General features: G+C 39.2%; 1 protein-coding gene across 3 annotated transcripts in view; it reads right to left on the minus strand.

Moving 5' to 3' along the window:
* The window catches only part of tnksa (tankyrase, TRF1-interacting ankyrin-related ADP-ribose polymerase a), a 166,866-nt gene that overhangs the window by 83,607 nt on the left and 56,625 nt on the right, over positions 1–26,634 (minus strand). For 2 of the 3 annotated variants that reach the window (XM_069925464.1, XM_069925473.1), the window contains exon 5: positions 23,012–23,087. In XM_069925464.1, coding sequence (XP_069781565.1) covers positions 23,012–23,087 — 76 coding nt within the window. Of the gene's footprint in view, positions 1–20,495; positions 20,544–23,011; positions 23,088–26,634 lie in introns of all 3 variants that reach the window. The other variant, XM_069925453.1, reaches the window with a different exon arrangement.

Here is a 26,634-nt window from a genome sequence, read left to right on the forward strand (position 1 = left end):
AGAGCAGATGGATAGAGGTATACTTAAATAAGGGGAGCATTTTGATGCTGCCACAAAACAACAAATTTTGTGACATGTGCATGACAAAAAATTCTAATTCTTAGCCTAGAATATTACTGCCACTTTCTTGTTCCTGTAATGGATCAACATCAATAATGCAAAAGATCAAAATAATATTGTTACGAGCCCAGAGGACCCCAAAACCCAGCAGCAATAGATATTCACCAAGACATATGGTTACTGAAACAAAAGTTGCTTTTAATTATGTTTAAACATTAAAATAGAATCAAACTTTAACTTATCACTATTGACTTAACTAACCTAACTTAACCCCCTTCTAATTCTAAGCGCACTTGTATGTAATGTGTGTGTGTAAGTTCAGAAAGGTTCTTTGGTTCACAGTCCAATCTCACTTCTCATTCCTCAAGTTCACTGGTTGCAGACAATTCTTATACTGTGCACAGAATTTAACATCTATAAAGTTCACCAGGCTTTGGTGCTTAAAAGGTAAATGGTTACTGCTCAGGAAGGTTCTTCTCTGTTTTCAGAAAGAGATTTGTTGTACGCTGGCACCCACAACTGATTCCTTGTTTAATCAGCCACTTCAGTGTCTTGCTGAAGAAACTTGCCCCCTCAGGATTCTCCAGATAACCTCATTCTTTTAGGTCACCACAGAGTGTATTTTTGCTTCTCTTATCCCAAGTAAAACATTAGACAACCATTCCTCTCCTCTTGCATGAACCACAAGTGCTTTGACCAGGCCGTCTTCCAAATGGGGCTTTCCACAAGCTTGCCAGCTTTGTGGTGTTCCAGTCCCAGCTTGTTACTGGCTGTAACATTGTAGAAGTGATCTGTGTGTGTGTGTGTGTGTGTGTGTGTGTGTGTGTGTGTGTGTGTGTGTGTGTGTGTGTGTGTGTGTGTGTGTGTGTGTGTGTGTGTGAGAGAGAGAGAGAGAGAGAAAGCCTGTTTGTCTCTCTCTGCTTGCAAAACAACATTACCCTCTTAGAACATCTCCAGCTCCAACAAGATCTTTCATCTGTTGCCTTTGTAAACAACAATCCATTAGTGAAGTCTCTTGAGCACTATCCAAAGCTCTTGCAAAAGTTGTGGAGCCGATATGTTTAGCATTAGCAGAGCTCCAGTATTTCAAATAAGATCTATTTTAAAGTGTTTGTATGTAACCTATTCTAACAAACCTTTCCCAATTTATCTCCCAAAAACATATCTATACTCTGTCACAATATCTACTGCAGAAGTTTCTTACAAATCTTAAGAGCAATTCCTATATCCATGTAAACAGATGGATAATAATGGTGCAACAGCAAGAGTACAATGCAGGAAATCATAACTATTCATCTGTATTGCCAACTATACATGACTACCTCACAAGATGTTGAAATATTTGTACTGTGGCAACCCACTTACCAGCAAAGCAAACCAGCTCCTAAAATGGCAGACATGCTGTGAAAAATGCATGAAATTGACCTGCATCAAGCACAGCTTTTTATCTGGGCCGATGATGTCACTTCCAGTCCATGTGACAGAAGCAATGACGTAGTTAAGCCCAGCATGCAAGCCTGGAGGTGTCAGTCTTGCACAAGACTCCACAGTGTAAACATCAATTCAGCAATGTGTACAACGATTCCACAACGTGCATACCGACGTTTATAGTAGCTCAGTAAAGAAAACTTTACTACGTTGATGACTGACAGTCCAAATGATATTTGGCCCCAATGTGAAAAATTTTTCTTCGATGCACACCAAGGCTCTGAAACTGCCAACGTTTTGGACTTCACATGTATGGTTTGATTAGGCAGAAGCCCAATTCCAGTTGAGGCAGAAAACACCTGATTCCACGTGGTACTACTATGTAGTAAGTGCCCTGGATCAAGAGACAGCTCGACAAGTTTCTGATTTTCTGCAGCAACCTCTAGAGGAGGACAAGTATATGGTGCTCAAGAGTCTGCTCATCACTACCTTTGGCCTCTCACGACATGACCGAGTGGCCCATTTACTTGACTTAGATGGATTAGGAGACAGGACCCCTTCCGCACTCATGGATAAAATGCTGGCACTAGCGGAAGGGCATAGGCCCTGCCTCATGTTCGAGCAGGCTTTCTTGGGGCAGTTGCCACAAGATACCCACATGCTGCTGGCCGATGAGTCGCGGTCTGTGCCGACATTCTAAGGCGGGCTAAGCAAGAAAACATGAAATCCGTAGGATAGGTCACCTGATCCCACTCATAGCACCAGGACCGTGCATTAGACCGGCAGCAGGGTCGATCAAATCCGTTGTCAGACTGCCAGTCGGCCAGGAGACAACAGGACGAAGATAGTACCCATTGGTGTTTGTACCATCAATGATGAGATGCAGAAGTTCGCCGCTGCTGACCTCCCTGTGCGTTTCAGGGCAAGACTGGGGCAAGTCATTGCTAATGGCTGCGGCAGCTGGCCATCAATACAGCCTTTTATATGTCTGGGATAGACATTCCAGCTGGTGTTTCTTGGTGGATACAGGGGCTGAGATCAGTGTGCTTCCCCCTTCGAAGGAAAGGGCCAATGACAATTGTGACACACGTAACAGAAAACCTGGGCCACCACTGAAAGTTTGCAGCACTATCCAAACATTTGGCACATGTAGGATCCAGTTTCAGTTCGGCGATACCAAGTTCACGTGGACGTTCACATTGGCCATGGTCACACAACTGCTACTGGGAACTGATTTTCTCAGAGCACATGGCCTGCTGATTGATCTAGAGCAGAGGTGTCAAACTCAAATTCACGGAGGGCCAAAATTAAAAACTTGGACTAAGTCAAGGGCCGAACTAAATATTTATTGAAAATTTTCAACAACATCTGCATGTTTTCTCTTCTTTCAACATATGTAATGTTAAACTTTTTCTTATTAAAATAAATGTTTAATAATAGTTTTGGATAAACTCTTTCCAGAAGCATTAACAAATGAGAAATAAAATATTCAATAAATAATATTTCTCTAAGAGGATTTGTCAAATGTTGCTAGTGTGCTGTCGAATAGTAAAATCTGAGGGCTATTGAGAATGTGGGAGAATAACATGATTCCTGAAACAATCAAATGGGTGACTGATTGTGGGCATGAACTCTAGCAGGGTTATTTGCCATGCCATTTTTCCATTGGTACAGATATCCTTTGATTTACACACTTTTCAAGTTTTATGCCTAATGAGCTTGTATCCAGGTGCAGGACCATTTTTAACCAGGAATAATTTATCACTGTGACATGAAACTATTGGAAGATCGTTTTATCCTGAGATTAAAGTTCATAATACTTACTCAGGACTGTGTGCGGGAGGGCGGGGTTTGCGGGCGATCGGGTTGGAAAACGACAGTGCGGGGGCATCGGCTCTCGCTGCAGGGTGGCATCTCGGCGGATCAGCGGCCCCGTCACCGTGAGTCGCGGATCGGCCTGCAGCAGGGAGGGGGAGTGGGCAACGGTCCTGGCGAGGTCAGGCCCGAGGCCTCCGGTTCCGGGCGCTGGGAAGCGGCCTTGGCTTCCCCTGACACTGGCCAGGCCCCAAAACCAGAGTCCACGGTGAGACCCTGCAACGTAAACAGAGGAGGTGGGGGCGATTAGCAGGCTGACGCCAATGCATTCTGGGATTTGTTGTATTACTGTGCATGTGCTATACTGGCGCGGCGGCCAGCGGGCCACCTCTAATACATTTTTGAAATGATCTTGCGGGCCAAATATAATTATATCGCGGGCCAAATTTGGCCCGCGGGCCAGAGTTTGACATGTGTGCCCTATGCCATCGGAACTCTGTAATTAGTAAGGGATTGCTTAAGGTGGGATGTGAGTGGGAAGGAAAGGGTGAGAATCACTGCTCTAGACCCAATTGTTACTGAAATATTTTGCTTGAGAAAAATTGTCATTGGCCCATTTCCTTTAGCGTTCTGAAACCGTGCACATGACGAGTCAATGAGGGATGATTAAAGCAGTGGTCTTCAAACTTTATCTTCCCACCACACAGACCACCTTAAGCAATCCCTTACTAATCACAGAGCACCAATGGCACAGGGATGCGAGTGGAAAGAAAAAGGTTGAGAACTGTTGTATTGTGGTAACTCCACATCTGATTAGGTTAATTGTTAGGCAAGTGGTCAGAGAAGGACCCCCCACCCCCACCCCAAGAAAGGCTTAAATCACAGGAACAAAATAAGCTTCTGTCTCACTGCTCCCAATCTTACACACAGTCCTGATGTGGAATGTGGGGTCGCAGCTCCACGTTCACCCGAGTTCAGGTGCTGTCTGTGTGGAGTTTGTATGCTCTCCCCTTGTCTTGGACCAACAGGTCGGTCGCCTGATGAAGGCACCCGAACCCTCTGTTGAAACGCCGGCGTCCGGGGCAGTGGAGGAATTGGCTGAGAAGAGCGTGTTGCTCCCACCCACCTCCCATGGTTGGAGAGGGATTAAACTGCGATCTCACGGCGCCGGGCTTGTCTCCAACAAAAGGAGTGGGAGGCAGGGTCCGCCGTGCACGGAGCGAGGGGGAAGGCATCGCCAACGAGACGTTCGGTCCGGCGTCGCCGCTAAAGCGCAGACCCAGAGAGGATGGTCCCCAACTTCAGCCGCGTCTGTGTGTCCGGGAGCCGGGCAGGCTGAGTGCGGCGCTCCAATCCCTGGGATTCGGGACTCTGAGATCCCTCCACACCTCCGGCGTCTTCATTTTCACCTTCAGTGTGCATGCGCTATACTGGCGCGGCGGCCAGCGGGCCAACTCTAATATATATTTAATATGATCTTGCGGGCCAAATATAATTATATCGCGGGCCAGAGTTTGACATGTGTGATCTAGAGGGACAAAGGCTTGTTCATACCTACACTTTATAGACCTTCGCCAAAGGTGAGGCCAAGCTGTCAGCCCTCCATTTGGACTCCGTTTCTCTTTCAGAGAATTAATTTGCCAGGTTGCTGCCCCAGAATTCCCTGCAATAATTATGCCACAATTCACCTCAGCGATGCCAAAATATGGGGTGCAGCACCACATACAAACCAAAGGGCTATCGCTGCCAGCCCAAGTTCACAGGCTCCCTCCAGATAAACTTCATCTGGACAAAGAGGAGTTTGAAAGGAAGAAGGACATGGATATTGTACAACAGTCCGATAGCTTCTGGGCCTCCCTGCTCCACATGGTACCCAAGGCCGCAGGTGGATGGAGACCCTGCGGTAATCACCGCAGGTTGCATGAAATTACCACACTGGATCGCAACCTGGTACTGAATTTACAGAACTTTGCGTCCAATCTGCAGGGTGCCCGCATCTTTTCCAAGGTAGACCTGGTCTGGGGTATCATCAGGTCTCGGTCCACCTGGATGACATTACAAAAATAGTTATTATTACACCCTTTGGCCTTTTTGATTTCAGAAGGATGCCCTTTGGGCTCTAGAATGCCATGCACTTTCCAATGTTTAATGGACAGAGTGGGACACGATCTTGACTTTACCTTTAAATACCTAGATGGCATACTTATTGCTAGCATCAGTCATTAGGAACATCTGTCCCACATGCGCAAGTTTTTCACTTGTTGGAATGAGTTTGGGCTGACCATCAACCCGGCTAAATGTCAATTTGGGTTAGTGACCATCGACTTTCTGGGCCATAAAATCAACAAACATGGAGCAAAGCCACTACCCGAAAAGATCCAGGCATTCACTAAGCCCTGCACAGTTAAAGGCCTCCAGGAGTTCATTGGAATGGTGAACTTTTATAACCGGTTTCTACCATCAGCAGCTCGCATCAGGCACCCCCACTTTGTGCTATGTCAGGCAAGGCAAGGGATATCACTTGGGACAAATAATTGTTGGCAGCATTTGAGAACCTCAAAGAAGAACTGACTAATGCAGCATTGCTGGTCCACCTGAGAATGGATATCATGACGGGCTTGACAGTGGATGCATCCAGTATGGCAGAAGGAGGGGTGCTTGAGCAGCACATCGATGGGCATTGGAAACCATTGGCTTTCTTTAGGAAGCACCTAAGACCACCAGAACTCAAGTACAGTGTTTTTGATCGAGAACTGTTGGCACTATACCTAGCATCAGACATTTCAGGAACTTTCTAGAAGGCAGGCATTTCATGGCTTTTATGGACCACAAGCCACTTACTTTTGCCTTCACTAAGGTATCAGATCCATGGTTGGCTCATGAACAGAGATATTTATCATATTTCTGAGTTCACGATGGCCATCGAACACATTTCAGGAAAGGCCAACATGGTGGCAGATGCACGGTCTCGCCCAGCCATACAATCCATGCAGACCTTAGCACAAGGGGTGGACTATGTTGTGCTCATGCAAGTGCAACAGGCATATGAAGAAATTCCACATTATAAAACAGGAGACTCGAACCTGCAGCTGGAAGAAATTCAAGTAAGCCCCGGGGAGATCAAACTCCTGTGTGACGGAACTACATGTCGTCTTCGTCCAATTGTTCTGGTGTCCTGGAGGCAGCAGTTATTTGACGCGGTACATGGGTTGGCACATCCATTGATCAGAATGACTCTCCAGATGATAGCCAACAGATTTGTATGGCATGGCCTTATAAAATAGGTCAGCAATTGGGTGAAGACATGACCTCGTTGCCAGACATCCAAAGTCCAGCCACATGAAAGCCCCACTACAATCTTTTGAGCCATTGTATCGGAGGTTTGACCATGTACACGTGGACATTGTAGGCCCCCTGCCGGTGTCACATGATTCCCATTTTTTTCTCACTATTGTGATTCGGGCCACTCAGTGGCCAGAGGCAGTTCTACTGGCAGACAATGCTACTGACACCTGGACCCTCATTTCCGCCTGGATAGCACATTTCAGTCTGACACATCACGTCTGACAGGGGTGCCCAATTCATGTCAAGCTATGGTCAGCAATGGCCACCCTGCTTAGAATCAAGTGGCACCACACAACTGCGTACCACCCACAACCCAATGGAATAGTAGAAATAAGGTTCCACAGGCATTTCAAATTGGCCCTTATGACGTGTCTGCAGGGACCTAACTGGGTCGATGAATTGCCATGGGTATTCTTGGACATACGCATGGCACCTAAAGACAATATAGGTGTCTCATCAGCAGAGCTGGTCCACAGCGCACCCCTGATGGTTCCAGGAGATTTTTTATCATGAGGACGGGAGGAGATGCCAGCAGCGGTCCTAAGCAAGCTCCGTGAGAAACTCTGTTCTTTAGCGCCCATACCGACATCTCAACATACCAGGCAAGGTCCTATATTCCCCAGAACTTGCAGGACTGTAAGTACATTTTCGTAATGAAAGGAGCACCATTCCAACGTCCATATGAGGGTCCCTTCGAGATACTAAGATGCAATGGTTCGATGTACATTTTGGACATTGGAGGTAAAGAGGAAGCTTTTGCATTTGACCAGTTCACACCTGCCCATCCGGATCTGGACAGACCAGTCGTAGTTCAGGCACCTCAGTGGAGAGGAAGGCCACCCCAAAAAAAATGTACAGACTTTGGGGTCCGCAGCAGGATTGCCGGTTCTGGGGTGGGGTGGTGTCATGTGGCAACCCACCTACCAGCAAGCGAACCAGCTCCCAAAATGGCGGATGTGCTATGGAAAACATGGGAAATTGACCTCCATCTGACATTGGTTTTTATCTGGGCTGATGACATCACTGATGATGTCACTTCCTGCCCATGTTTCCAAAGCAGTGATGTATATAAATCCAGCATGCAAGGCTGGAGGTGTCAGTCTTGCACTCCACAGTGTTCACATCAACTCGACAGCGATTCCACAATGTGTACTCCGATTTCTATTGTAGCTCAGTATAGAATATTTTGCTGCAGTACTTCAAAAAGTCTCAGGTGAATTTTGTCTTTCAGATACTTGCTCTAGATACAAAGAGTTACAAAATTATTTGTGGCTTTGAAAAATTGAATAAGCACTGGTCAACTAAATGCCACATATAATACAATTCAACTGGAGGCAGCTACTAGGATGGCATCACTGGTCAAAATAGTTTTCAATAATTCAATAGCTTCAGGTCTTCTTGATATTTAACACACAAAAAAAAACTATTGCTTGTCAAGGTTGGACAGACAATAAACAATCTGACACAAGAGAAGCACTGGAAAATATGAGAAGTGGTGGAAGACAGAGCTGTGAACCATCAGAATTGTCATGGAAGTTGACCATTATTTTTGAAAGATGATGTCAAGATACTGCACATGGACAGAAGCATAGGTTATTGGTTAAAGATAATAGATGTAGCTAGAAATAGAAAAGTGCATTGCCATTCAAGCACAATTTTGCTGAACTGTATATAAAAAAGAGTATGGTGATCCAAGCCAAGCCTGCAAAAAAAGGGCAAGGCAGACAAAAATGCCACACAATAATGAATGATGTCAATTTTTGACCATGATATTGTCTATTGAGTGTAATGGAATAGATTGAATCTGGACAACAGAGGAAGAGAATTGTCATGTTTGAGGATTTTAAAGGGAAAGAGAGGAAAGATTGGAGATGAAGCATTAATTTGGAAGACAGTATTAAGAATGGATTTTGACAATGAGATAAACTAATCCAAGGACAGAAGCATTTAAAATTCCAATACATAATTTATGACCTTATCACCTTTCCTTAACGCAAATGAACATTTTCCATGCTTTTGCACATTATTAATCTGTGCAACATTGTTACTGAAATGAATACAGAAAAATCTTACCCACTTTCAGATCCGTGCAAAAGTAAAGAAAAGATTTCTGAAGAGAATCAGCCAGTCTAGGATCCTGCATTGGGTGCCAAAAGGATCCAGCTACTCCAGTTCCTTTCTATTGCATGTCCGAATTCAGCGGCAAACATCCATGGATAGTTAGGGAAAGATACCTGGAAAAACGCTCCAAGCAATATTGACCCCAGAAAAATACGCACATGAGAAGAGTCAAAAGAAGGGAAACAACTAAAACAATTCTTGAAAGTGTTGAACTGAAGAATTTGAAAATGTGCATCTTCGGAGAACACCAAAAATATTTAGCAGCATTAATTTTTTCACATATTGTGTGACTTTATAATTACAAAGCAAACCTCAAAATTGTGCTTCAATTCATCCACAAGGGATGAATGTTGTAAAATCTGAACAGTGAAGAGCCCTGTCGTGAAAAAGAATGCATTTCCTGTTAAAGACCTAGTCTAGAAAAAAAAAATCCCCCTTTGCCACCTGTTCAGCAAGTATACTTGAAGTATACTTGGTTGGAAGATGATGAAGTTAAGGTGGAAAGAGGATAATAAAACAAAGCACTATGTGATGAAACCACACTCTAAGCCTCCATAATGACAACATACAAAAAGAGAAAAACATAGAATAAATTTACTTTATCCTAAGGAAATGGCATAATTTTGAGAAACAACCAGCAGCGAAAACTTTAACCTCCATGAAATATAACTTGAAATTAAATGCGCGGAACTAAAGCATATACAATTTTAGTTCAGAGAGATGTTTATATGGGTTATTAACATTCTACTTTTGATGCACAGTTACTTTTTTAAATAATTTTTTTATTTTTCATACTGTGAACCATATCAACCAAAATATATACAAACGTTTCTCATTAAATATACACAGTGGCATTTTCTCCCTTTTTTCCCCCTACCTTCCCTCCCCCCTCCAAAACCAATAAACATTCAACATATACAATACAATAAAACCATTAAACAATGTCATCACACAATGAAAAATAAACAAGAAAAATGTGTCATCTACTTTTACACACTGGATCAAGTCGTTTTGTCTTCTTATCATTTTAGAGGGTGGAGGTCTGAGGCAAGCCCTCTCTGTTATGTTCCATGTAGGGTTTCCAAATTTGTTTAAATAATGTGACTTTTTAAAAAATGTTATTTTTTCCAATGGAATATATTTATTCATTTCCTTGTATCATTGCTGTATTCTCATTCTCTCTTCCATTTTTCAAGTTGACATTATACATTTTTTTGCTACTGCTAAGGCTATCATAATTAATCTTATTTGCACTTTATCCAATTTAAGGCCTAATTCATTACTTCTAATATTACTTAGAAGAAAGATCTTTGGATTTTTTGGTATATTATTTTTTGTGATTTTATTTAATATCTGATTTAGATTTTCCCAAAACTTTTTCACTTTCTCACATGCCCAAATTGCATGTACTGTTGTTCCCCTTTCCTTCTTACAGCAAAAACATCTATCTGATAATGTTGGATCCCATTTTTTTTAACTTTTGGGGCATGATATATAACCTGTGTAACCAATTATACTGTATCATGCGTAACCTTGTGTTTATTATATTCTTCACAGATCCAGAATATAACTTTTCCCATGTTTCATTTTTTATCTTTATGTTTTAAATCCTTTTCCCATTTTTGTTTGGGTTGATAGCTTATTTCATAATTTTCCTTATCTTGCAGCTTAATGTACATGTTCGTTATAAATCTTTTAATTATCATTGTGTCTGTAATCACATATTCAAAACTGATTCCTTCTGGTAATCTCAGTCTGTTTCCCAATTTATCCTTTAAATAAGCTTTCAGTTGATGATATGAGAACATTGTACCATGAGTTATTCCATATTTGTACTTCAAATGTTAATGAATTATTTCCCAAAAAACAATTTTCTATTCTTTTAATTCCTTTTCTCTCCCATTCTCTAAAGGAAAGGTTATCTATTGTAAAAAGGATTAGCGGATTTTGCGTCAATAGTAATTTTGGTATTTGGTAACTTTTTTCCTTTCTAAGTGAATCTTCTTCCATATATTGAGTAAATGATGCAGTACTGGTGAGCTTTTATATCGTACCAGCTTTTCATCCCAATTATAAAGTATATGTTCCAGTACCTTCTCCCCTATTTTATCGAGCTCTATCTTAGTCCAATCTGGTTTTTCCCTTGTCTGATAAAAATCTGATAAATACCTTAATTGTGCTGCTCTATAATAATTTTTAAAGTTTGGTAACTGCAAAAAACCTTGTTTGTACCTCTCTGTTAATTTATCTAACGCTATCCTCGGTTTCCCCCCTTTCCACAAGAATTTCCTTATTATTCTCTTTAGTTCATTAAAGAATTTCTCAGTTAAGGGAATTGGTAATGATTGAAATAGTATTGTATCATTGGGAAGACATTCATTTTAATGCAATTTACCCTCCCTATCAACGCTAGCAGTAATTCTTTCCAATGTTCTAAGTCTTCCTGTAATTTCTTTATAGTGGCTGATAGTTTAATTTGTACATGTGGCTTAAGTTATTATCTAACCCAATACCTAGATATCGGATTGCTTGTGTTTGCCATTTAAATGGTAATTCTTTTTAAAATTCTGTATAATCCGCATTACTCATTGGCATCACCACTTTTATTTGCGTTGATCTTGTACCTTGATATTTCTCCATAATCCTTCAATTTCTTATGTAATTCTTTTATTGATATTTCTGGTTCTGTTATCTGCAAATAAATTGATTTTATACTCCTCATTTATTTTTATCCCTTTTATTTGATTTTCTGTTCTTATCAGTTCTGCCAATGGTTCTATTGCTTTTTTTTTAAACTTTAAGATTTTATAACATGAATAACATATAGGATTACATTAAAAAAAATTAAGAATAAAATAATAAAATTACAATACAGTATCAGTAATCTAAATAAACTATACCCTCCCCAATAATTATTACACATTAATAACCCAACTCAAATTAGTCCAACCCCCCTTTCCCCCCCAAAATAAAGAGTGAAGAATTAATAAAGTTAATAATATATGTGAGAAAAAACCCCACTATTTAAATCAAACTTAAATGCATATATTTAACAAACGGAGTTAAGATGAAACATATATTTAACTCAAACTTAATATAAAAAAATTAGTAAAGTTAGTAACATTATCTATCAAAAATTCTTAAACAATAATCAATTCTTAAAAATAAATTGTAGCATGAAAAAAATGAAAAAAAACTTTCTCTATAGAGATAAACCTTCACCAAATTTCAACTAACTTCACATCTATCATCATATTAGTCACATAAACCACCATCTTAAAACAAAATTCAAACCTCATTAAGCATTGTACAATTCAATTTTAGTACTCTTCCACCATTTTCCCCTTTTATTCTTGAATAGTTATCCAATAAAAGCTCCAATACCACTTTAAATATCCCCAATCATTACGTTAAAATTCAGATATCCAAATAATAAAAACACATCTACAACGAAATCTATATCTTCAACAAATGGAGCATAAACCACAAACAAAATTCAAGCCTCATTAAGAATTGTATAATTCAATTTATAACTTTCACCATTATTCCCTTCATTCTATAATTAAAATAGCAAAATAATATACACCAGAATTACCACTCCTTTCACCTTAAAGTTAAAGAAAAATAAAAAAACTTATCCATCCCATTCACATTTAAATTTCAGATATTTCTTATCTACTGAATAAACTTTACAAAAAAAACCACATCAATTTCTAGTTTTTTTAAACAATCAAATACTTTCTTATGCTTTTTTTAAATATTTAAACAAAAAAAACCCCTTCACTCTTTAATCTAATAATACACAAAAAAAGGAAAAAAAAAACAGGTAGGAGGTTAAAAATACCGTCTCCCGTCTAAACCGCGCAATGCAGTAACTCCCAAAAAAAAAATGGGTGTGAGATAACTCACACATAGCAGATGACTTTCAGGAAATAGTGCCTATCCAGTTCTCTCCCCCAACTCTCACTTCATCTTAAACTAACATCATCATTACTTAATATCCCTTTTTTTTAAAAAAAACATTAGAAAAAAAAGGACAACTCTTCTTTTAATCAGCTCCAACTGCCAAGTCACCATTACAACCATTCCTTCTTGGAGCACGGCTCTTTTCTTCCATCTCTTGTCTCCTTGGAGATCGCGGCGGACTATGTCTCTGTTGAAACTGAGTAATTGGCAGCTCTTGAGCAAATGCTACAGCTTCCTTTGGAGAATCAAAGAACTTTGGTTGGTAACCATCTTGAAAATCCTTCAAAACAGCTGGATATCTAAAAGTTGCCTTATAACCTTTCTTCCACAACAACTCTTTAGCAGGAGTGAATTCCCGTCGTTGGAACATAACTTCTTGACTCAAATCCGCATAAAAGAAAACTCGATTATTTTGAATCAAGGGTGATTTTCTCTGTTGTGCATTTCTAATAGGCACTCGTAAAATTATTTCTCTTTCGTAATAATTCAAGCAACGAACCAAAACAGGTCTTGGACTTTGACCTGAAATAGGTCTTCTACTCAAGGCTCTGTGAGCACGTTCCAGTATTATACCTTCCAGGAAATGTTCTTGACCCACCACCTGCGGAATCCATTCAGTAAAATATTTTCTTGGGTCTGGTCCCTCCATACCTTCTGGCAAACCAATAATCTTTATATTGTTCCGTCTGGATTGGTTTTCCAAATAATCAGTCTTTTTCACCAAATTTTTATTTTGAGTTTGTAAGTCTTCGACCATTTTGGTCACATCAAAAACTTGATCCCGTATTTCGTCTATATCTTCTTTACACGAATTAAATTTATCTCTCACTTCAAGCTTAAAAGCTCCAAACTCAGCCATCTGTTGAGAATATATTTTCACCAGAGTATTAAACCTAGTACCAAGTTCAATCATAATCTTGGATAATCCCTGCATTGTATAAGATAATTTAGATTCAAGATTCACAAAAATCTTTTCAATTGGAAGAGATTTTGGCTCAACAGATTCCTGTTCTTCTGCATAACCAAAGGATCTCTGTTCCTTCCTTCATTCTGGTTGCCTTCTTTGTAGTATGACTGCGTGTGGAAACCCCAGCCACAGCCTCTCCAGCAATAACTGGAGGACGCTGGCCAGGGTTTTCCCCAGTCCATAATGTATTAAGTTCTCCCAGTACATCAAGTTGTATAGGTTCTTTTATCTCAAGAGATGCAGTTTGCAGTGCCACCTCTACAGTTGACAAATGACTTTGAGTAACTCTTTGTTCTAAAAGCTGTTTGGCGCCCTCTTTAGGGGGCTCTACCGATGTAACATAGAGCTCTACATCCGAACACTGTACCTCTCTCCTAGGATCCATTTCACGCTGAGTCCCGGTGTCTTTCCTATAGGTAGGCTCCAAAACTTGAACTTTTGAAAAATGTAGTTTTTTGATGATCTGTTGTTGTTTTTTTTTTGCTCTTTTCCACCAATTGTACCATCATAAGTTAAATTAACAGCACTGAAATTATCTAAACTTTTAAAGAATTTTAACGGGCATTTCTAGACAAAACAATAAGATAGAGTCAGGAGAGGACTGGAAGGCACGTCTGATCCTTACGCCATCTTGCCACGCCCCCATGGTTCTATTGCTAAAGCGAACAGTGAGGGGGATAATGGACATCCCTGTCTAGTTGACCTACTTAATTTCAATTGGTTCGATACATATCCATTTACTGTTACCTTCGCCAATGGTCCATTATATAATGCTTTAATCCAATTAATATATTTTTCTGGTAGATTGAACCTTTGTAATACTTTGAATAAATAATTCCATTCTACTCTGTCAAAGGCTTTTTCTGCGTCTAAAGCAACAGCCACTGTTGGTTTTTTATTTCCTTGAACTGCATGAATTAGATTAATAAATTTACAGTCATTATCTGCTGTTTGTCTTTTAATAAATCCAGTTTGATCTTGTTTTACTATTTTTGGTACACAATCGGCCAATCTGTTTGCTAATAATTTTGATATTATCTTATAATCTGAATTAAGTAGAGATATTGGTCTATATGATGCTGGTGCTAATGGATCCTTCCCTGTCTTTGGTATTATTGTAACTATTGCTGTCTTACATGAATCTGGAAAGTTTTGTATTTCTTCTATCTGATTCATAACTTCCAGGAGAGGAGGAATTAATAACTCTTTAAATGTTTTATAGAATTCTATTGGGAATCCATCCTCTCCAGGCGTTTTATTGTTCAGCAGCTTTTTTAATATATCCTGCACTTCCACTATTTCAAATGGTTTAATCAGTTTGTTTTGATCCTCTTCTTGCAATTTCGGCAGTTCAATTTTAGCTAAAAACTTTTCTATTCTGTCTTCTTTCCCCTCGTTCTCAGTTTGGTATAATTGTTCATAAAATTCCTGAAAGTTCTCATTAATCTCTATTGGGTTAGATGTAATTTGTTTGTCCTTTTTCCTTGATGCCAATACAGTTCTTTTAGCTTGTTCTGTTTTAAATTGCCAGGCTAATATTTTGTGTGTTTTTTCTCCTAGTTCGTAATACTTTTGCTTTATTTTCATTATGTTCTTCTCCACCTTGTACATTTGTAATGTTTTGTATTTTTTGTCCCCCAATTCTCTCCTTTTTATTATATCATCCCTTTTTACTAGTTCCTTTTCTGTACTTACTATCTCCCTTTCCAGCTGCTCTATTTCCCGATTGTAGTTCTTTTTCATCTTAGTTACATAACTTATTATCGGCCCTCTAATGAAGGTTTTCATTGCATCCCATAATCAGTTTCACTGATTCTGTATTTATTTCAAAATATGTTTTAATTTGGCGTTCAATAAACTCTCTAAATTCCTGCCTTTTAAGTAACATGGAGTTTAACCTCCATCTATATGTTCTTGGTGGGATGTCCTCCAGTTCCATTGCTAATAACAGGGGTGAATGATCAGATAGCAATCTAGCTTTATATTCAGTTTTTCTAACTCTCCCTTGAATATGGGCCGACAACAAAAACATATCAATCCTTGAGTATGTTTTATGCCTACTCGAATAATATGAGTATTCCTTCTCTCTTGGGTGATGCCTCCTCCATATATCCATAAGTTTCATTTCCTGCATTGATTTAACCATAAATTTGGCCACTTTATTCTTTTTGCTAGTCTTTTGTCCAGTTTTATCCAACATTGGATCCAAATTAAGGTTAAAATCCCCTCCTATCAATATATTTCCTTGCGTATCTTCAATCTTCCAAAAAATATCTTGCATAAACTTTTGATCCTCTTCATTAGGTGCATATATATTGAGCAAATTCCAAAATTCTGAATATATCTGACACTTTATCATTACATACCTCCCTGCTGGATCTATTATTTCCTCCTTTATTTTGTTTGGTACATTTTCATTAATTAATATAGCTACATCTCTCGCTTTTGAATTATATGGTGCTGCCGCTATGTGCCCTACCCAGTCTCTCTTTAATTTGTTATGTTCCACTTCAGTTAGATGCATTTCCTGCACAAATGCTGTATCTATTTTTTCTTTTTTCAGTAAATTTAATAGCCTCTTCCTTTTAATTTGGTTATGTATTCCATTAATGTTTATAGTCATATAGTTCAACATGGCCATCTAATATCCTGTTTACACCTCTTTTCCGCTTCCTCATCACTAACACCCCCCCTTTTCCTCATTTTCATCTCTCAGTTTTCCCTTTTTAAACTCAATGTATGACAACGTATTTAAAACATAAAGCACTCCAACAACTCCAACATCCAATATTCCCTTAACCCCAAATATCCCTCCCCTTTCTGAGTTGCCCCTTATCCCTTGCCGGGCAACCACAACTCCCTTTTCCATTTGGATTGCGAACCTGCTCGCAAGTGTCAACTGATTTCGCAGTGACAGTCCCCTCCAAACAATCACTTTTTTTAAAAACAAAGTTCTCCCTTTTCCCCCCCTTATTTCCTTTCTTCCCTTCTCTTTCCCTTCTTTAGTTCTTTACTTATACATTGTTTTTATATCTTTATATATATTTTAATCGCTGTTCTTCATTCTTGTTACATCTCTTCATCTCTCCTTCTGTCCTGTAAGCGTTCTGCAAATTCTTGTGCTTCCTCCGGATCTGAGAACAGTCTGTTTTGCTCCCCAGAGGATAAATATTTTAAGCACAGCTGGATGTCTTAACATGAATTTATAACCTTTTTTCCATAGGATCGATTTTACTGTATTAAACTCCTTCCTCTTCTTTAAGAGTTCAACACTTATGTCTGGGTAAAAAAATATTTTTTGACCCTTGTATTCCAATGGTTTATTGTCTTCTCTAATGTTATTCCTTGCCCGCTCCAGTATATTTTCTCTTGTCGTATATCTCAAAAGTTTTACTAAAATGGATCTTGGTTTTTGATGTCTTCTGTGTGCCCTTTCTATTTCCATTCCTTCCTGCATTTCTGTCATTCCCTGGACCTTTGGGATCCATTCTTTTATTAATTCTTTCATATCTGTGCCTTCTTCATCTTCCTTTAGGCCCACTATTTTTATGTTGTTTCGCCTACTATGATTTTCCAACATATCAATTTTCTGAGATAACAAGTCTTGTGACTCTTTAATTTTTTTAAATCACTTTCTTCCAATTTTCTTCTTGTCATTTATTTCCATTTCTACAGCCGTTTCTCATTCTTCCACATTTTCTACTCTTTTCCCCATTTCTGTCATGACTAGCTCTAATCTTTGCACTTTATCTTCTGTTCTTTTCATTTTTCTTTTAATTGCACTAAATTCTAATGACAACCATTCTTTTAATGCTCTCAGTTGTTCTTGAAAAAAAGCTTTATCTATATTCTGTCCATCTGCTTTACCTTCTATTTCTCTGTGAAGATCTTGGTCTTCTTCCTCTTCTTCTGTGTCTGTACCTGTATTTGTGTCTTCTTTTTCTCTTCTTTGTATGTGTCTCTTCTGACTTTCCTGATGAGTTGCTTGTCTCACTTTGTTGGGCCTCTTCTTGCTTGGCCTCTTGCTGTTGGTCCTCTTCTTCTAAGCTGCTCATCTGAGCCTCCTGCTGCTGCTCTTCTTTCCTTTCACTCCCTCTCCTGCCATTTTCCTCTTCTTCCAGCTTCTTCTTCCCTGGTGTCGGGCATCCCTCAGCTGATCGCGCTGTGGTTGCCTGCTCCTCGGCTGAGCCCCCCTCCCGTCGGTGTTCTCCTTCTCCTTAGTTTGCGCACTTTTGTTTGGCTCAGAGAACCATTTTTGCAGTCCAGCAGTCAGGGTGGGGGGGTAGCAACTCCACAGGGCTGACACCAACCTCAGAGAACGGGCGCTCTTCTCCACCATGGCTCCCTATTTCTTCGTGCAAGTAAGGCCTCCTCTTTTCCGGCGTCTTCTTTTTTCCCCCGTTGTTTTTACTTGTTCCTTCTTGGGTGTCATTTTTTTTTCTTTTTCTACAACTTTATCTTTTATTTCTTATATTCAGTATTTATTGAACTTTGTCTTTTCTTCACTTTTTTTTTCTTTTCTGGAGAGGGCATCATGTGACTCCTGATGCACAGTTACTTAAGATTAATTATGAAAGCAGTTGACGAGGAAATAAAAAAAGTGGACTATTTTTTCATGTGGTAGAGATACAGTATCTGTATTTACAATTCATGTAGGATGTTCTGCGTGAATACTTTCAGTCAAGTTAGCTAAGATTACTACTGTAGCACTGACCCAAATTTCTTTTCTTTCAATCAAACCTATTCATAAATGTATACATTTTCATGCATTTCTTTCAATGAAAATTAAAGAAATAAGCTGGTTCTCGAAATTTCCACAAGAACACAAGAAATAGGAGTAGGTCACCTGGCCTGCCGAGTCCACTCTGCCACTTAAGATCATGGTTGATCTGGCTGTGGATGTAACACCTCTGTGCCTTATCCAAAATATCCTTTATTCCCCGACTATGCAAAAACCTGTGTCTTAAATATATTTAATATATTTCTTCCTTGGAAGAAAATTCCACAGGTTCCCTACTCTCTGGGAAAGGTGTCCCCCCTCAGCTCCATCGTAAATCTATTCCACCGAATCTTGAGGCCATGTCCCCGGATCTAGTCTCTCCTCGAAATGGTAAAAACTTTTTATGCTCCATCTCATCTATTCCTTTCATAATTTTATATTGTACTGCTATTAGTGAAACGTTGCACACAATTTTCACATGCCTGAACTCAATCGAATTATCTCACTCATTTGTTCATTTTCATCTCCTCCTCTACAATGAAACAAACGGCAGAAGTGCATAGTTTGTTAAATATGAAAATGTCTTCATTCTCAATGTCATCCAAAAAAATTCTGAACTATTGTCTTAACACTTCACTGTCCAATATTTATGCAGAAAACACAACTTAATTGATCCAAATGAGGCCTTTCAACCCATGTTACTTGTACCAGTTCCCAATAAAGCAATTCAATCAGTATTATTCTCACCCCTTCCTTGTTTCCTGGTCACCCTTCAGCTTTCTCTCTCATGACCAATAAATTTGCCTTCAATCTTGGTAGCCAGTTAACTTACCAGTTTATCTTCGGGATGTAGGAGGAAAGTAGCATTTGGCAGAAACCAACCTGTCAGGAAAAGGTGCAAACTTCACACAGTTCCCAAGGTCAGGAATAAACCAGGATTGTTGAAGCATCATTAGGTGGTGAATCACTTTGTCACCCTTTGTGGAGATTTTTCTCCTTTATAGTTTTCACTTGACTATTCCACTTTATAGTTGGAGAAACTATCAACATTTGAGCATTTTCGCCAACAAAACATCCACTGGCCATGCATAAGATTTCATGACAAGACAACTTAATGACAATGCAACATTAAACCACTGTCTTTGGCAAGTGAACGCATCTATCATAGGGTTTCTTTGTGATGTAAATATCTATAGCCTGAGAAACAAGTGCACAAGATGATCCTCCAGGATTTGTGTGTGTGTTTCCACCACCCCCCCCCCCCCCCCCCCAAGTAGTTATTTAAGAATTGCTATCTAGGTGTTCAGTTACATGTTAGCTCCAGTTACAATGTGAGCAACCTTTGATACAATAAGGAAAAACACAATGCTGGAGAAACATTTTTGTTTGACCAGCTGACTTACTTCAGCATTGTGCTTTTACTTCAACTACGGTGTCTGCAGACTTTCATGTTTTACTTCAATGCAATACGCCAAGCATTTACTGAGCATTTTCTGCAGTTTAAATAGGTTGTGTATGCAAGCAAAACTATTTTTCAAGTTCAACTGCAGCAAGGCAGCTGATCTATTTGAAAAGTTCAAGTGTACATCATTCAAATCAATGGGTTAACAGAAAATCATTGGCTTTGTAGCCTTAGTTTATGAGCGATTCCTCAGATGGCCAGAATACAAAAACTTTTAAACTTTTGGTCGTAATTTTCTGAGCTGTTTCTCAAGCATCTTGAAATGTAATATTTTGCAAATTACAGATACTTTAGCTAGCAAATTATGCTGCTTCAGCAAGATATCAGCCACACAAATCACAAATGAAGTAGTAATCCGATTTACACACAAATTGGAATTATTTTCCAAATTAGGAAATCAGAAACCATATAGATGAAATTATGAAAAATGAGGGAAGGATACATGGACTGGCAACACTGCAAGCTGCATTAGTTAAACTTACATATTAACAGCCATTTGCTTATATATCCCGCATCCACTAATTTATGGATATAAAATTTTTGAACAAATCACAGACCGTATATTTGACACTTCAGTACCAGTAAATAACCATAGTGCATAAGAAGTGTACCATATTTCCATTTCTACATCGTAGACTGATGGGGTGAGGTTCTGCAGTCTGCAATGTCAAGAATGAAAAAAAATTCTTATTTAGTAAAAGTGATCACTATACACCAGTCTGAGCTTAGGTTTTCCCCAAAAAACATTCGTGATAGCAAACTATGTATAATATTCTTTACACATTATACCCATTCTGTCAAACCCAATGCATTTCGATACCTCATAACTCACGAAGAATCAAAACATGAAATGCTAACTTTCTTATCAGATGGAACCTGGGTACTTGCAAGAAAATTTAAAAAAAAGACTGCAAAAGCTGTTTGATTTCCTTCTCCACTACCAGTTTTGAAATCAGATTTTAAAATGCCATTTCAGGTTTTGGCTGAAAACTGACAGCATTCTCATGTTTCAGAAGATAATACAATAAGCTATGTAATATATGTTATCTGTCGTGGACAAAACAGATTCAATCTGACAGCAGCAATAATTGTTTGAAAACCTTCATTTGTTAATTTTCTGCAGTTGGTCAATCTCAGTTTTGAAATAGAATTATCAGAATATTCAACAAACTTAAATATCACATTTCATTTAATGCCTGCTACATGTGTGGTGCCACTGAATTCTCATGAGAGATCCCAACTCGTGATGATTTTGCCTTTTACCTTCCTGGTCTATACTTTTCATGAATTAAAATCACTGGACCTTGGATTTCACACTACTTTATAATAGCATGACAGGAATATATTAAACTGGAAACCTCTGGTTCTTTCCTTACCTTGGATGGAAACCACTCCAACTGAAATTGCACTTAACTAATCAGGCATTCCACCTGCTACATACCAATATACAAAATGATATTACCAAATATTCCAAATTAACCTTGGCTCTCGAAGCAAAATAATAAGGCCACTGACAAGATCAGATTGCGTGGATTAATGGAACAATACATCCTCTAGGTAGGCTTATGAATTATGCTAAAATTAATGAGTTTAATAAATGATTGGCAAAAACAAAGTCCACAGGATAATAACATCCAATCTGCATTATGCCATACAAGGTTGTTGAACAACTCAGGCCTTGCTTCTCAAAGACAGGAAAACAACTCTTCATTTTGCGCAATAGCAGGGACAATTTTCCCTGATTCCCTCCCAACCTCTTCATGACATCCTCCTCCACTAGTTGGAGATCTAGCCTTCCACAAAAGGTGGCAAGAGTCACCCACCATGGGATGGGTGTCTGATGGAGCAACCCTCCACAGAGCAGAGGGTTTTTCTTTTTCTCTTTCAATTAAGAAAGGGGGGAGATTCAAACTAGAGGACATGGTTTAAGGTTGAAGGGGGAAAATTATAAGGGGAGCATGAGAGGAAATTTCTTTACGCAGAGGGTGGTGGGGATGTGGAATGAGCTTCCGGCAGACATGGTCGAGGCGGGATCGTTGGTTACATTTAAGGAAAGACTGGATCGTTACATGGATAGGAGGGGACTAGAGGGGTATGGACCGGGTGCTGGTCAGTGGGACTAGGAGGGTGGGGATTTGCTACGGCATGGACTAGTAGGGCCGAACTGGCCTGTTCTGTGCTGTAAGTGGTTTTATGGTTATATGGGTTGAAATTCTTCCATACTATTCTTTGAATGACCTCTAGTGTTAATTAAGGTCTGCTATTAAGGTATCTGATGAACTTGAACGCAGAATCCATAATGCATGTTCCAGCTCAGCGTTACATGCATTTTAAGGGTCCCATCAAAGACATGTCATCGGAAGTCCTTTCAATGTTCAGCCAATGCTGATTTCAGCAGCCAGAAGGCATGCTTAAAATCACTAAGAACCAATACTGCGTTCAAGATCATGCAACCAGAAATAGGAACAAAATGAGTCTATTTTTTGTCATATAAAGTTTGTATATTTCAATTCCTTTCCTGGATCTCCAAACAGCTTTTGCTAAAAGTGACCCACGGTGAATACAGAGATGCCAAATCAGGCTGAATACAAGCCGAGTTTGACACCACTGATCTAATAAAAAAAATTAGAAGCATCTCTACTAGTCAAAAAAAAAACATCACTCAGTGTTGTTACTGGACTATTTAGTACATTTGACAATGCTACACACTCAGAAAAACAAAATCATAACATATAAGCAAAAACATCAAGTTTTATGCAAAACATATCTCGACATCCACTAAATTCAAGGTTCACACTGTGCCCAGCATTCCCACACTCAGCAATCCACATCAGACTTGCTAGCACCAATATTTGTTATACACCACACAAGATGCACTCTCCAGGCAAAATGCACTTTTTTTCCCACATTTCAAGGGAAACATAATACTTTTATGTTTACTGAAATCCTAGTGACAACATAAGCTTTCACTTAATTGGTCTATGTCGGGTGAGATTACTATAAACTGACCATTTATACGTGCCTTTGTAAGTCTGAAGATCAAAATCAAATACATGTCTGACCAAAGTTCTGTTGCGTTCCTGTACTCTTAAATAATGAATTTAGAAAAGCATATACATATTCTTACTTTTCTTCCATCACTGGCATGACAGTTTACATTTAGTGGAGTAAGCAGTGCCATGAGCTTCTCTTCATTCCCACTCCTGGAATGAAAAATAAAAAATTAGCAAATAAAAACACTAATTACAATTTATCAACTTTAGCAACTGAAAAAAAAGGATGCTTTGAAAAGAGGAGCTTACAAATAAAAGGAGCGAAAAATATAATAAATTTAAGCTTTCTCTGAATCAAATTTCAGAGAAAAAAGTAGCCGTTATTCCACCATTTGGATATAGTAAATACACTCCAAATTATAGCACATGACATTACACAAAACAATTACAAATTGAAATCTGTAAATCATCTGAAACAGTCTAGAAGGATGAGGGGAAATCTCATTGAAACATTCCAAATATTGAAAGGGCTCAAGAGAGTGGATATGGAGAAGACATTTCCAGGAGGGTCTAGGATCAGAGGGCAAAGGCCCAAAAATAAAAGGAAGTACTGTGACAGAGTATATAGAGGTGTTTGGGAGATAAATTTGGAAAGGTTTGTTAGAGAACATCACACACAAATACTTCAAAGCATAGAATTTTTGCAGGAGCTTTTGCAAGAGTTCTCAGACTCATGATGGACTGTTATTTGCAAAAGGCAACAAAAGTAACAACATGGAGTGGCAGCTTTGTCTGGAAAACAGAATTTACTGTCTGGAATGTCATGTGATCTTTGCAGGCAGAGAGCAAAAAAGAACAAGCTTTGATCTCAGAGTTGGAGTGAGAGAGAGAGAGAGAGAGAGAGAGAGAGAGAGACACACAGAAGGACAAGGTGGCAAGCTTTGGAAGAGAGCTTGGTCAAAGGAGAGGACTTCCCTTGTTTCCCTTGGAATAGAAAAAACAAAAAGGAACTATGAGATGTCCTGAAAGAAAGAGGTTATCATCTGGAGAACCCTGAAAGGGGCAAGTTTTGTCAGCAAGACACTGGAGTGGCTGATTAAAAAGGAATCAGTTGTGGATGTCCTGGAACAAGAAAAACTCTCTCTGAAAACTAAGAAGAACCCTTCTGAGTTAAGCACCAAAGCCTGGTGAACTTTATTAATGTTAACTTCTGTGCACAGTACAAGAATCGCCTGCAACCAGTGAGATTAAACTGTGAACCAAAGAACTTTTCTGAACTTACACACACATTACACACATGTGCGCTTAGAATTAGAAGGGGATTAAGTAGGTGAGTCAATAGAGATGTTAAAGTTTGATCATATTTCAAAGATAATTGAAAGCAACTTTTGTTGTGATGCATATCTATTGCTGGTAGGTTTTGGGGTTCTCTGGACTTGCACCAGTACCTTTTTAACAGAGATGAGGAGATATTTCTTCAGTCAGAGTTGTGAATCTGTGGAATTTATTGCCACATACAGCTTTGAAGGCTGTCATTTGGTACATAGAAAGCAGAGGTTGATATATTCTTGATTCAAAAGTCTCAAAGGTGACAGGGAGAATCCACAAAAATGAGGTTAAAAGAAAAAATACATCAGCCATGTACGAATGGCAGATAGAATGAATGGAATGGAATGAATGGCTTAATTCTGTTCCTATCTTATGGCCTACATTACCCATTCTCAACTGGAGTCATATACCCCCCCCACCCACCCGGGGGCACAGGGGCCCCTAAGGTGTATAGGGGTCATGGAACTGAATGGATTAAACATTTTTCGGGAAAGGAAAAGACTTTGCTGCTATGCATTTCTGTATAGTTGGCAAGAAATGCAAGATTTTGAGAATCAGAATTTATTTTCAGTAACAAGTCATGAAATTTGGTTTTTCAGAAGCATCACAAATACAACATTACTATAAAAAAATAAAATAGTGCATGAAAAGTAAGGCATAGTCTTTGGTTCATTGATTATTCAGAAATCTGATGGCAGCAGGGAAGAAGCTGTCCTTGTGCCATTGAGTGCTTATCTTTAGGTTCCTGTACATTTTTCCTAATAGTAGCAGAGTGAAGAGGGCATAGCCTGGGTGGTGGGGGTGTTTCAGGATAGAGGCTGCTTTTTTAAGACTCCACATCACATAGATGTCCTTGATGAAGTCTGGTGCCTGTGGTGATGCAGTCAGAGTTAACAACCCTCTGGAATTTATTCTTGTTCTGTGTGTTAGCACCTCCACATCAGGCAGTGATGCAATCGGCCAGAATGCTCTCCACTGTTTATCTGTAGAAGTTTACAAGAGTCTTCGGTGACATATCAAATCTCCTCAGATACTTCGAGGCTTCTTTGTGACTGCATCAACATGGAGGCTCCAGGCCAGATCCTCAGAGATGTTAACACCCAGGGATTTAAAATTCTTGACCCTTTCCCCTACCGAGCCCTCAATGAGGACTGGGTTATGGTCCCCTGACTTCCTCCTGAAGTCCACAATCTCCTTGGTTTTGCTGACATTGAGCACAAGGTTGTTGTCGTTACATCATTCAGTGAGCTGATCTATCTCACTCCTGTACACTTCCTCATTGTCATTTGCCGACAACTGTGGTGTCATCGGCAAACTTGTAGTTAGCATTGGAATTGTGTCTGGCCACGCAGTCATGGATGTATAATGAGTAGAGCAGTGGGCTAAGCATTCAACCTTGGGTGCTCCTGTGTTGATCATCAGTGAGAAGGAGATGTTGTTTCCAATTCGTACTGACTGTGACCGTCCAATGAGAAAGTCAAGGATCCAGTTGCAGAGGGGGGGGGGGGTACAGAGGCCCTGACCTTGCTGTTTATTAATGAGAAAAGTAAGATAAATGCAGAAAATTAACAATGTTTTCAAAGTGTCCCTTGCTTCAGCACGATTGTGACATGAAATCAGCTTTGGCAATGATTTGCTTTCTACGTAGCTTTTCTCATTTGTTCTATCACCTTCAATTTCAGGAAATAAGTGCATGGGCTGAAATATTTTGCTCCATATTTCTTGCATCCATAAGTGCCATCATTTTGCTTTGAATTTTTGTGACAGGTAGTAAATATCTGCTTCCTTCTGGTTTTGAGCTATTGCTTTTGTTCAATAATAGTTATTTTTTGTTACTTTCAAAAATAATTTTACCCATTAATTTCTTGGCAAAAAATGTTGGCATTATTCAGTGGAATAATTATTGTACGGTTTCATTACATCTCCGCAAAACCCTTCTCTTTGTACACCCTTCCCATGAGTTTGATTTGTTTTTAATATATTTTCAAACAAAAGCACGAGGCTAAGTAAGCTGAAGTAATATTTAGAGACTGTACATAAAGAAAGATAAAACTTTGGATTACTTCAAGATAATTTAGAGAAGGCAACCACACAAACATAGAACCAAAGAACATTACAGCACAGAAACAGGTCCCTTTGGCCCTTCTAGTCAGTGCTGAAACTTTTTTTTGCCAAGTCTCATTGACCTACATCCAGTTCATAGCCTTCCATACCTCTCCCATCCATGTACCTGTTCAAATTCTTCTTAAATGTTAAAATTGAGCCCACATTATTTTCTGGGCAAAGAAATTCCCCCTAATTTTTCCCCTAAACTTTTCCCCTTTCACCCTTAACCCATGTCCTCTGGTTTGTATCTCATCTATCATCCGTGGAAAAAGCCCATCTACATTTACTCTGTCGATCTCTCATAATTTAAATACTTCTATCA

Source organism: Narcine bancroftii, chromosome 1 (genome assembly GCF_036971445.1).
Source record: "Narcine bancroftii isolate sNarBan1 chromosome 1, sNarBan1.hap1, whole genome shotgun sequence".
Lineage (NCBI taxonomy): Eukaryota > Metazoa > Chordata > Chondrichthyes > Torpediniformes > Narcinidae > Narcine > Narcine bancroftii.